Here is a 12,197-nt window from a genome sequence, read left to right as displayed (position 1 = left end):
CGGTCACAGTCTCTCAGCCACCCTCACCGAGTTGTTACAAGGATAAAATATAAAAAAGAAGATCCATATACACCATCTTGAGCTCCCTGAAGGGCAGGTGGGATATAAACATAGTAGGAGTAGGAGTAGTAAGTAAATAATAAATAAGAACCCAGCAGAGAACTCAAAAAGAAACAAGCTTGATCTCTCAAATGCTCTCCATGTTTTCTTCCATGCATCTCCTCAACACTGGGGAAACCCAGTCAGATGGGTGGAGTATAAATAAATTATTATTATTATTATTATTATTATTATTATTATTATTATTATTATTATTACACCATGGCTAGCAGTTCACTCGGCCTAGCCCAACCTTCCCCATTCTGGTGTCGCTCCACATGTTTACTAGATCTTAGCTCCCATTATCCCTCCCTCTAGGAAGAAGAGGAGTTTGGATTTGATATCCCGCTTTATCACTACCCGAAGGAGTCTCAAAGCGGCTAACAATCTCCTTTCCCTTCCTCCCCCACAACAAACACTCTGTGAGGTGAGCGAGGCTGAGAGACTTCAGAGAAGTGGGACTAGCCCAAGGTCACCCAGCAGCTGCATGTGGAGGAGCGGAGACGCGAACCTGGTTCACCAGATTACGAGTCCACCGCTCTTAACCACTACACCACACTGGCTCCCATACTCTAGGCCATGCTGGGGGACACCAGGTTGGGGCAGGCAGACTCTCATGAATGGCTGATATGAAAGGAGCCTTTGGCTGCCATCCTAAACACATTTGCTAGGAAGCAAGCCCCACTGAACACAGCAGAACTGACTTCCGGGCGGTAAACATGTCCAGGGCTGCTGTCAGAATAGCAATCATACCCTACGTGTGCAAGAGAAAGCCTCTTCAACAGAATCTCAAGTAAACTCCTAAAGCTCTTTCCTGTCTGTTCCCAAATGCACCGTCCGTTCAGAAAGCCAGAGACGCAGGGAAAAGATTTTAATCATCCTGCCGACGGTTTGCTGCTATCTGGCGAGCAAAGTTCAAATTACCTGCAACGAAAATGTCAGTTCCAGGTCAGTCTCCATCAGGCCTCCAGGGGGCAGAACATATTCATTGGATCTCAGGACTCTCTTTGAACCCTGCAACAAGACCCGGATTGAAGTGTTAAGAGTCAATTATCGCATCACAACCTCAGCTGGCCTGTGTAAGGGAGGAAAAACACAACGCTAAGAATTTGATGACACAAGGTGAAGCAACAGAGCCGTCTGTATTAAGCAGAAGAAGAGTTCCAGAGATCTGAGCCTTAAAGAAAAGGAAATGGGGAATGTAGGGGCAAGGGGTGGTGGCATGTCACTGAAAAGCAACCCCCTGCTTGGCAGGGGGTTGGACTCGATGGCCCTTGTGGTCTCTTCCAACTCTATGATTCTATGATTCTATGACTGCATTGAGCTTTACCTATATATTTCAATATATCTTGCATTTATGTCATGCTTTTTAAAAATAAGAAATACATATATACAAGCAAAGACAGGCAAGTGCTACAGGTCCTTTTTCACCACCCAGTTCTCCCACAGCACACCACCCGCCAGCTGGTCTGGATCTGAGCCAAAGTTGTGAGACAAGTCCTTCCACTCAGCCGTCCACAAATTGTGGTAGGGCATGGTCAACTAGCCCTCCTCCTTGCAACCAATGATTTCAACATGCTCCTGGTGGTCTTACTGAGTTTTAAACGAGGCACGTTGAAAGGTCTGTCCACTGTTTGGCTTGTGAGGAAGGGGAGAAATGTCAAAAGTTGTAGGAAATGAAGAGAGCTTCCACACTTTAATGTCACAAGTCTTCTTTTAGATTTTGGATGCAACAAGTATGCCATCGGTTGGCCAGCCTTTCTCAACCTGGTGCCCTCCGTAAGTTTAGGCTTATAACACCCATCAGTCCTGGCTGATGATGGGAGTTTTAATCCGAAACATACGAAGGGTGCTAGGTTAAGGAAGACTGCTGTAAGCAATATGATGTCTGAATGCATGAAGTCCAAAACTGCAAAGGACTCATTACTCTGGGGTTTCATCTTTGCTACTGTGTTTGAACAAATGCAAAAGGTCACTCTGATGGGCAGCAGTTTTCCACGGTCTCAGGTAGAGTCCTTCCCTAACTCTATTACCCAAGATCCTTTCAGCTGAAGGTGAGCCTTGGGATCTACTGCACAGAGGATCATGTGCTCTGCTATGAATAGACAGAAAAGCAGAGTGTGGTGCCGTCAGAATAATTCTATGCTCATAGGTAAAGGTAAAGGGACCCCTGACCATTAGGTCCAGTCGTGACCGACTCTGGGGCTGTGGCGCTCATCTCACTTTACTGGTCGAGGGAGCCGGCGTACAGCTTCCGGGTCATGTGGCCAGCATGACTAAGCCGCTTCTGGCAAACCAGAGCAGCGTACGGAAACGCCGTTTACCTTCCAACTGGAGTGGTACCTATTTATCTACTTGCACTTTGACGTGCTTTCAAACTGCTAGGTTGGCAGGAGCAGGGACTGAGCAACGGGAGCTCACCCCGTCGCAGGGATTTGAACCGCCAACCTTCTGATCGGCAAGTCCTAGGCTCTGTGGTTTAACTCACAGCGCCAGCCGTGTCCCGATCTTATGCTCATACCCATGCTTAAAAGCAAACTTTCCCAGGTGTTTAAGGTTGAAGTGTGCCTCCAGTTCTCATCCGGAAAAAGCAAGCACAACTTATCAAGCCCCAGCTGGGCATTCCTGAACCGAGGCTGCCCCAAGTGCAGAGTCGCTTAGATCCTCCACCTCGGCAGCCAAGCCACTGCTAAGAAAGCAATTGCCTATTTCCCTGCTCAAATGAGCTGGGGGGATTTTCTCCATGCTGCAGGGAGGGTCGCTCCACTGCCAGTGAGAAGTTCAGAGAAAGAGCAGAGCATAGCCAAATTATCCACCCACCTCGCCTTATTAAGCCGCGCGGAATTAACTTGGCTCGGGGGCAAACATTACACAGATCTGTCTGAGTGGAGAGATTCCACTTCCAGCAGGCTTAACCTGGCTCACCTTGGGAGGGGAAAAGAAACGGATTAGCTGGCGGAGAGTTGCGGCAGCTCTCCCACTTTGCCCACCAGGACTCCCAAGGCGTTATGCTGGTAATGCCCTTTTAATTAGTTTTAAAATAATATTAATCCACCAAGCATTATCGAAGAAGGCATTCTGGTGCCTTAGGAGCTCAAAGGCACTCAATGTGTGAGGTGGAAAAGTAGCCTTTGCTGGATACTATAATCCTCTGGAGTTAAGTCTACAAGGTGAGCCACAACAAGGAAGACGAGGGGGCAGGCAGCCAGTTGGGACTGGTGGGGCGCAAGGCAGGAGGTCAACAGTAGGTGGAGCCAATGCCACATACGCAGAGTCAACAGGGTCTGGTTTTGACAACCATCTGCCTCCCTGCTGAGTTTTACAAATGCTATACCAATTAAGGAGGGGAAAGGAAGCTGGCAGGTGGTGTCATCCACTGGACTGGTTATAAGCAAGATGACAGACTGGGGTGGAGGTGCCCAAAGGTAGACTGAGGCGGGGGAAGAGCCCCACTCTCCCTTATGGACCAGCCTCTGCTTGGTGTATGCTGTAGGCCAAAGTCCTAGGCATCACAAACAGAAGGATTTACTTCCGAGTAGCCCTGCTTAAGATTGCACTGCTCGCTCTAGGATTCTTTGGACAGGGGTGAGGAACCTGTGTCTCTCCATCAGTGCATTCATTCGAAACTGTGCTTTGCAGGGTTCATTGTCCTTCATCTGCGTCTGTCTGGTAGAACCCTACATCAGGGATGGGGAACCTGTGGTCTTCCAGACATTGCTTGATTACAGCTCCCACTGTCCCTGACCACTGACCACTCTGTCCAGTCCAGGAATGAGGGGAACCCAACACCTAGAGGGCCTCTGGTTTGAAACGTGCAGGGCCCACATCAGAAACAGGGGCTAATCTGAGAAAAGCCTCCCACAAACATTTTGGGGTGGTTCCCTGGACCAGATGAGTGGGAGATGGGCTTGATGCTCTTGATGGGGTTACATTTCCTCTGAAGGAGAAGGTTCGTAGCTTGGGGGTGGTCCTGGATTCTTTGCTGTTGCTTGAGGTTCAGGTGGCCTCAGTTATTGGGTTATTTTTATTCTGATGATGTATTTTGTGGTTTTATATTTTGATTTTATTTTGTGAACCGCCCTGAGACCTCTGGGTATAGGGAAGTATATAAATTCAAACAGCAGCAGCAACAACAACAACAACTTAAGAAATTGGGTGGTTCATGTAGGACAAAATGGTCGTTCATCTAATTTGGTGCCATGACATAGAGCACTTTCTAGGTCAAAATCAGCCTAATAAATTATGTCTGGAAACAATCTGGCAGTCGGTAAAGAAACAAGAGGTGTCTCATGTATAATGCACTGCAGTAACCAGGGCTGGACATTAGCAGGGCATCAATAACAGTCACAAGGCTCTCTCTGTGTAGGAAATGTCACAACTGGTTCACAGACTTAAGCAGGTGAAAGGTGCTTTGGGCTACATGGATAGAATCATGGAGTTGGAAGGGACCCTGAGGGTCATCTAGTCCAACCCTCTGCAATGCAGGAATCCCAACTAAAGAATCCATGACAGATGGCCATCCAACCTTTGCTTAGAAACCTCCAAGGAAGGAGAGTCCACAACCTCACAAGGGAGACCATTCCACTGTCGAACGGCTCTTACTGTCAGAAAGTTCTTCCTGATGTTTAGTCGGAATCTCCTTTCTTGTCAAGGATCATTCAGGCCACCAAATTAAGGCCCCAATCTCACAGTACTCAACAGTGACAAACGAGATCCTTAAGGGGAACTGCAACCCCATCCAAAACAGATTGAACACCACCCTATTAATCTAGTGAGGCAGTTACTGCTAATGCCACCATTTTGTCTAGATTTAATTAGCCGTTATTCAGCCTATTACCAATTCCAGAGGTGTTCAGCACTTGAAATAGGGCAGGGGTGAGGAACCTTTGTCCTTCAGATGTTGCTGAACCACAACTTCCTTCAGGTCTAGCAAGCTTGGTGGACGGTCAGGGATTATAGGAGTTGTAGTTCAGTCACATCTGGGGGGGGGGGCAAAGGTTCCCCACACCTGAAACAGTCACACACAGTATTTCTACTTCTACCATTTTGTTCTGAAAGAAACTCCCAGGCCTAAATAATGCCCTACTCTCTTTAATGGCCAATTGTCCCTGGCTTCTCCAAACTCTCAGAAAGTTGACATCATTTGCCTTGCCAAAGGGCACGACCCTGAGCAGGTCCGAATTTATGGTAAAACCACGGACCGAATGCCTCTGGTAGATGCTCTGCATAATCCAGATGAAAGACGAGCCAGAAGGAATGGACGAGATATAACTCCTGACACTTACAAGAGGGCTAATTTGAGATGGACTTGAATGAACCTAAAACAGGCATAGCATGTGACCAATGTCAAAAATAGTTGCTTGGGTGGGGGATAAAATCATTGGAGAGAAGTGTTTTGGGAGGAAGGAAGCTCCACAAGAAGGAAGATATGATCTGCTGCTTCAGGGCGTACCCTGCTGTGCTCTCACATGACTTGTAAATAAAAGCAAATGTGGCCCATTGGCTGAAGTGTAAATTAAGGCCTAGAAGGGGAGCGTTCAAAGCCCAACCCAATTAATAACTTGCTGGGAGGCCTCAAGGAAGCCGCCACGTTTCCGCGCCAATTCCCCATTTGCATAAAGGGAACGATAACCTACTTCAAAGGTTGCTTTGAGATAGAATTAAACAAGGTAGTGAATGCTACAGATTGACTTAGTCCTTCCTCATACGGTGCGGATATTAAGTCTCGAATTCTGCCTTCAGGAATAGCATTTGATGCGGTTCACTTCTGGGTGTGGCTATGTGCAGCGCCACTTCTGAGTGGTATTTACTTCCATGATTCCATCTCCACTGGCAATAATAATGACATAATTATTGGTGTCAAGAGAAGGAGTGTAAGCCTGGCTGCCTTGTGAGATCATTGTCAGACACTTCCCAGTGTTCCCACAAATATACTTGGTTGGGAACAGGGAGAGGGTCTGTTCAGCAACTGTGCCCAGAACATTGATTTTTTCCCCCTGAGGCAAATTCATCTCATCCCATCTCTAACAGTCTTCCATAAGACAATCAAAGCCTTCCTTTTTCAGGAAAGCTTTTGGGCTGTAAATGGTTGTTCTCATTCTGAACTGGTGTAACTGCTGTGGTTACATTGTGATTGGTGGTTGTGGCGTCTTTCATCTACCTTTGCTGTTTAGTTCTAAGACGCTGCTGAGACATCTTGTATTTTCTACCTCAGCTACGGGACTGCTGACCGTGGTCCTGAATCAGCACTTGGGCCTTATTCACAGGTCTGGCCTTGCTTTGGCATCTGTTCCAGAACCCCAGGACAACTGATCTCCTCAGTTGGGCCATCACCTTCTCTTGGTGGTGGATATCACCATGGATCAGGAGACAACTTAATAAGTGCAAGGTCCCTCCAGATAAAAGCAACATTCGTGTTCATATGGCTGAAAACATAATGGTTGGGTTCCAAAGCATAGTGTGATACAGGTAGACACAGCAGGCAACTTCCTACTGATTGCTGCTCTCTCCAGTGTTTACACAGAAACTTCCACTCATCCAACACAGGTGAAATAGCTCTTGGTAGTATTCACTACATGGCCCACCCTGATACTCTCCACAGGCTACAGAGTGCAGGATCCTGATCTAGTCCAGCCTTCCCTGACATGTGTCCTCCAAAAGTTTTGGACGACAGCTTTCATCTGCCCCTGCCAGTGCTGGCTGAGGCTGATGGGAACTGAAGTCAAAAACATCTGGAAGCACCAAGTTGAGGAACGCTGCTCTAGAATCCCCAGGGCTTAACTTCTCTTTCTCAAAAAGTCAGAGCGATCGCTCTCTTCTAGCACTGCTCTGTTGCTGCTAGAAGATTTGTTAGACAAGCCCCTTCTTTTCTGACATTCAGTTTGGTTTCAAGGGAAGTGGGGAGTGACTGTAAGCCTGGAGGCAATAGGAAAAAAGGGAGAACGGAGAAAACGGAACCAAGAGTCAAAATGCATCCGTCACTACTGGTTCAGCACTGCAAGTCACTGTGTAGGGAACAGGTAGAAGAAGCCACCAAGCCAGCTGGTTACTTGCAAGCAGCCTGACCAGCACTCACCTTGTACAGGCTGCAGATGGGGGAAAATGCGAACGGTGAGATGTTGCAAGCTTTCAAGATGGGTCCTTCCCACTGCCCTGAGCTCCCACCTGCCTGCCTTCTTCATCATAGCTAGTCCAGGGGTGGCACTGCTTGCTGGTTTCCTCCTCCTTGGCCTCAGTGGGGCAAAACTACAACTAGCCGGCTCTCTCAACAAGCCATGGCTCCACCTACTGTTGGCCCCTCCTGCTTTCCATCCTACCACCCACAATGGCCACCAGCTACCACTGGAGAAGGGGCATGGGAGCAGCCTGGAGAAAAGAGAGGTTGCCTGCTAAAGGAAGGGAAGGCAGGAGAAGAAGGCAATCTGGAGGAGATAAGAACTAGTGGGGGTAAGGAAGTTGGGATATCTCATTCCCAATTTAAACAAAGTTAGAAGCATTGCAGAAAGCAAGTATGGAGTGACTGAATGGTACATTAACTGCTTCATCCTCTTAGCAGATCTTACCTGCAGGCAGTTGTTAAAAATGAAGCAGGAAAACTGTTAAAAATTATTTTGCCTCCTTTGGTTTGTGTTGACTGCACTCTACATTCAGGGCAGTGGGGGGAGAAATGAACATTAATTTAAGTGAAGTGCCCCATTATGCTGTGGTTGGAATAAGCCTCTAATGTTCCTGTCACAGATCTTGGGGTCCTTGGTAAGTAACTACTTCTATTTTTACTGTGGCACCCCCAGGGAGGAGCACTAATTCGGTCTCGGAAGGCAATTAGTCACCCTAGCTGTTGCAGTGGTGCCAATCACACCACAGCAAACCAGCTGCCACCATGCGACGTATTATTTATTCCCTTAGTGAAAGTCTGAGGAGGGGGAAAGCACAACTGAAAGAACCTCTGTGGAGATATTTATGCCTTCATTCTTCAACTTCTAAACTTCTGGCTTTTCACTTCATCTCGGCTTCACTCCTGAAAATCTGTCTATGCCACTTATTCCAAAATCCATAGATCAAAACACCAGAGGCACAAACCTGGTGTATTTAAACTCTGAGTAGGGTTGGGCCAGAGCAAATCAGGTACAATACTGTTAAAAACAACAACACCTAAGTAGAAAAAAACACTATTTTATGGACTATAAAATGAAGGACTGAAATGCTATAATTCTAAGATTCTTTCCTCAGCTGCTACTGCAGGACAGTTACATGGGCATATGCTTCAATATTGAATTTCCAGCAGTAAAGCGCTTTAGAAGGGAAAAACTTACTCCAATTCCAGTATAGTGGCATCACTTTACAGCCCAGGAGTCAATCTGGAAATCAGAACTGAAGACTTATTCAGCTGGACTATGAGATGTATTTTTTTTATTTCTATTTTACTGTTGAGGGTCACATTCCTTGGGGGAAATATATTGGAGGTAGCATGAGGGAGGGGGGCAGAGCCCCCCCCATGTGTGTCTGCTTTCCCCTCTTCCTCCATCCCCATCCATTTTGGCTCCCATCCTGCTTCCCCCCTTCAATTAACACAGGTCAGAATGTATCCATTGGGTGCTGACCTGCCACTTACCTTCCCCAGACAGGACTAGCATGCCTTGTTATATGCTGCTTCCGGCTAAGACTTGCTAAGAGTTCTGTTTCCACAGGAATGAGATATACCGCTTTACTGCCTGTACCCTGATCTGCAATCAAACATTCTCTAATAAAACCATTGCTTTCTCCTGCTTCCCACCCTCCTTTTTCCTCTCCATTCAGACCCCCCACAGCTCACTGCAAGACTTATTTCTACCCAAGCTCACTGTGTGGTACAGTTGGTTTTCAACTTACGCACATTTAACCTGCGAACGTTCAGCTTCACGCACGTGGCAGAAATTTTAAAAGGGGTGGAAAGGGCGCAGGGATTTGGTGAAAATGACTTTGCCAATCCCACGCACTGTCGGGGACTGGCTGGATGAGGAAGAGTGGAGGGCAAGAGCTCCCCAGGGAGGACAGGGAAAAAGACGAGCCTGGATTGTGGTGGTGGGGCACCGGGGAGCAGTCTGGGGAAGGAACAAGTTGGGAGTTGCTTGGAGCAGGGGGTTTGAACAATCAAGGGGGGTGTCAGAAGGAGGAGGCCCTTGCAGGACAGGGCTAGATGCTGAGAGTTGCAGTGTGAGCACAGACTCAGGCAGAGAGGAGTCAGAGGTTGCTCTTGCTACCCAGACCCAGCCCTGCCGGCTCTCCTCTCCCTCTGATACCCAGCTGGAGGAGACTCCTGCACGTTGCTGAGCAAGGAGCCAGGCAGACCCAGAGGAAGAGCCCCATCTGCTAGGGAAGGATCCAGAGTGAGAGGTCAGAGGGGAAGAGAAGGGCCACTGGTCAGTTTCAGTAACATCTCCAGCTGGATTAAGATGAACCAGAGGAACTCTGCTGTGTTGTCATTTCCTGTGAATAAAAGCTAACTGCATTATGTTCCTCACATTCTTTCCTGCCCTGTAGATGACTAGTGCTCACCTGACAGCTCCTTGACACCCACCAACAAATGGGTTTTTACCATACGGTCGTACCTTAGATCCCAAATGCCCTGGAACTCGGACGCTTTGGCTCCCGAACGCCACAAACCCGGAAGTGATTGTTCCGGTTTGTGAATGTTCTTTTGGAACCTGAACATCCGACAGGGCTTCTGTGGTTTCTGATCGGATGCAGGAGCTTCCTGAAGCCAATCAGAAGCCGCAATTTGGTTTTTGACTGTTTTGGAAGTCGAATGGATTCTGTTCGACTTCCAAGGTATGACTGTAAGCGATTTTGGCCTTAGGCGCAATCCCCGAATATAACCCCATGTACCGTATTTTTCGCACTATTGGACGCACCGGTCCATAGGACGCACCTAGATTTGGGGGGGGGGAAATAAAGGCAAAAAAAAATTATTCCCCCCCCACGCCAGGCGCGGGGCTGGGGCGGGGGAAGCCCGAGCTTCCCCCTCCCCCAGAACGGGACCCAGAGCCATGCCGAAGCTGCGCGCAGCTTTGGCATCGCTCTGGGAGCTTGCGGGGCTGGGGGAGGAGGAAGCCCTCCGCCAGCCTCCAAACCATGTCGGGAGACAGCGGGATGGCGCGCTGCGCCTCTCCCGCTGTCCCCCGAGTTTGCGGGGCTGGGCCAGCCTTCTAACCAAGTCGGGGGACAGCGGGAAGGGCGCGCTGCGCCCCTGCCGCTGTCTCCCGAGTTTGCGGGGCTGGCGAAGGGAGGAGTAGGCTTCTCCCCCCGCCAGCCTTCTAGCCAAGTCGGGGGACAGCGGCAAAGGCGCGCTGCGCCCCTGCCGCTGTCCCCCGAGTTTGCGGGGCTGGCGACGGGGAGGAGCAGGCTCTTCCCCCCGCCAGCCTTCTAGCCAAGTCGGGGGACAGCGGCAAAGGCGCGCTGCGCCCCTGCCGCTGTCCCCCGAGTTTGCGGGGCTGGCGACGGGGAGGAGCAGGCTCCTCCCCCCGCCAGCCTTCTAGCCAAGTCGGGGGACAGCGGCAAAGGCGCGCTGCGCCCCTGCCGCTGTCCTCCGAGTTTGCGGGGCTGGCGACGGGGAGGAGCAGGCTTCTCCCCCCGCCAGCCTTCTAGACAAGTCGTCCCCTCTCGCTCTCCAGGCTTCAGCGAAAGCCTGCATTCGCACCATAGGACGCACACACATTTCCCCTTCATTTTTGGAGGGGAAAAAGTGCGTCCTATAGTGCGAAAAATACGGTAAGTTGTGGGCTTGCTGAAGTTTTGTCATATGCAACCTGCAGTCCGCAAGTTAGACACACCCGGGCTAAATTAAGATAACTCTTTTGTAACTATCAGAACCATCTGTTCTGCAGAATTGCATCCAGCCATTTGACCTGCTCCTCCAGTTGACCTCTTGAGAATTCATCCTCATTTGCTTGCCAGGGAGGTTACATGCGAATGAACATTCATTCTGATTTGCTTGGATGAGGGTTATACATCTTCCTGTTAATCAGACGTTTATCCCTGTCACTCTCCTAATTGCAAAAAGTCAGGGGTTTTATAGGGGGGAGGGAGTGGATTTGTTGTGCCAGAGTGCTTTAATCCACTTTAATTGCTCAAATATAAATTTCCGGTATGCGAATGAATCCTGTCCTACACAATAATGGCAATCTGGAGAGGACTAGAGAGATCACTTGCTGGGAGTGAGACTGTCTGTCAGAATGAACACTTCCCTTCAATGGGGAGGCAGAAACAGCTTATCCCGGGAAGCCATTTGATGTAAAGTGTAGATCTAAGAGTGGAAGGTGGAACCACCATGGCTGCAAAGATGCACCCCTAATGGTAAAGCATTTTTGAAAAAGACTCTTTAAAGAACAAAGGGAACGCTTGAGAACCACCTTCCCGACAGGAATCGAAAGTATCTGGGATGTTTTCAGAAGCTCTTGACTACCAGAAAGAAAACTAACTGGCATTCTTTGAAGATCTTTGAAGTGCAGTTATCTACCATCCTGTTCTCCAATTTATGGAGCCCTCTCGATTCACAGTTAAATATGTCTTTACATAACTTACTTAACCCACATTAATATAACTCTGGATACAAATATCCTTCCCATCAACAGAGACCCAAAAATATCGAGAGAACAAGAACCAGTATCTCAAACAGTAGGGATGTATGGACCTGTCGGTTTCTCATTTTCCCAACCTTAAATTCCATTCTCCACATTTCTGCAGCAACTTGCATTTATATTATATTATATTATATTATATTATATTATAGTCATGAAATTTGCCAGCATCTTACTAGGACATTCTACTAACAAGCAGATTTTTGTATGTAATTTCCCCTACTATACACATTTCTTCCTATAATGCATTTGTATGTTATTTCCACTAATATATGGATTTTTATGCACACTTTACCATAGCAATGTTTGTGTATACTTCAATTGCCTGGAAAACTGCATTGCAAATTTCGGAAAAAAGCAAATTTTGAAGGAAGGCATGCATATTATTTTGGAAGGCATGGATTTGGCAGGTTCACCTTTAAATGTGAACTAAATGGAATTTCTCCCTCATCCCTATCAACCATAGAATCTTAAGAGTTGGAA

General features: G+C 48.1%; 1 protein-coding gene across 4 annotated transcripts in view; it reads right to left on the bottom strand.

The window, feature by feature from the left end:
• The window catches only part of LOC309529374 (phosphofurin acidic cluster sorting protein 2-like), a 182,001-nt gene that overhangs the window by 37,055 nt on the left and 132,749 nt on the right, over positions 1–12,197 (bottom strand). For all 4 annotated transcript variants that reach the window (XM_082217423.1, XM_082217424.1, XM_082217425.1 and 1 more), the window contains exon 3: positions 1,024–1,113. In XM_082217423.1, the coding sequence (XP_082073549.1) occupies positions 1,024–1,113 (90 nt within the window). The remainder of the gene's footprint in view (positions 1–1,023; positions 1,114–12,197) is intronic.

Source organism: Podarcis vaucheri (genome assembly GCF_965113315.1).
Source record: "Podarcis vaucheri genome assembly, chromosome: 3".
NCBI lineage: Eukaryota > Metazoa > Chordata > Lepidosauria > Squamata > Lacertidae > Podarcis > Podarcis vaucheri.
This window is presented reverse-complemented; position numbering and strand designations above follow the sequence as displayed.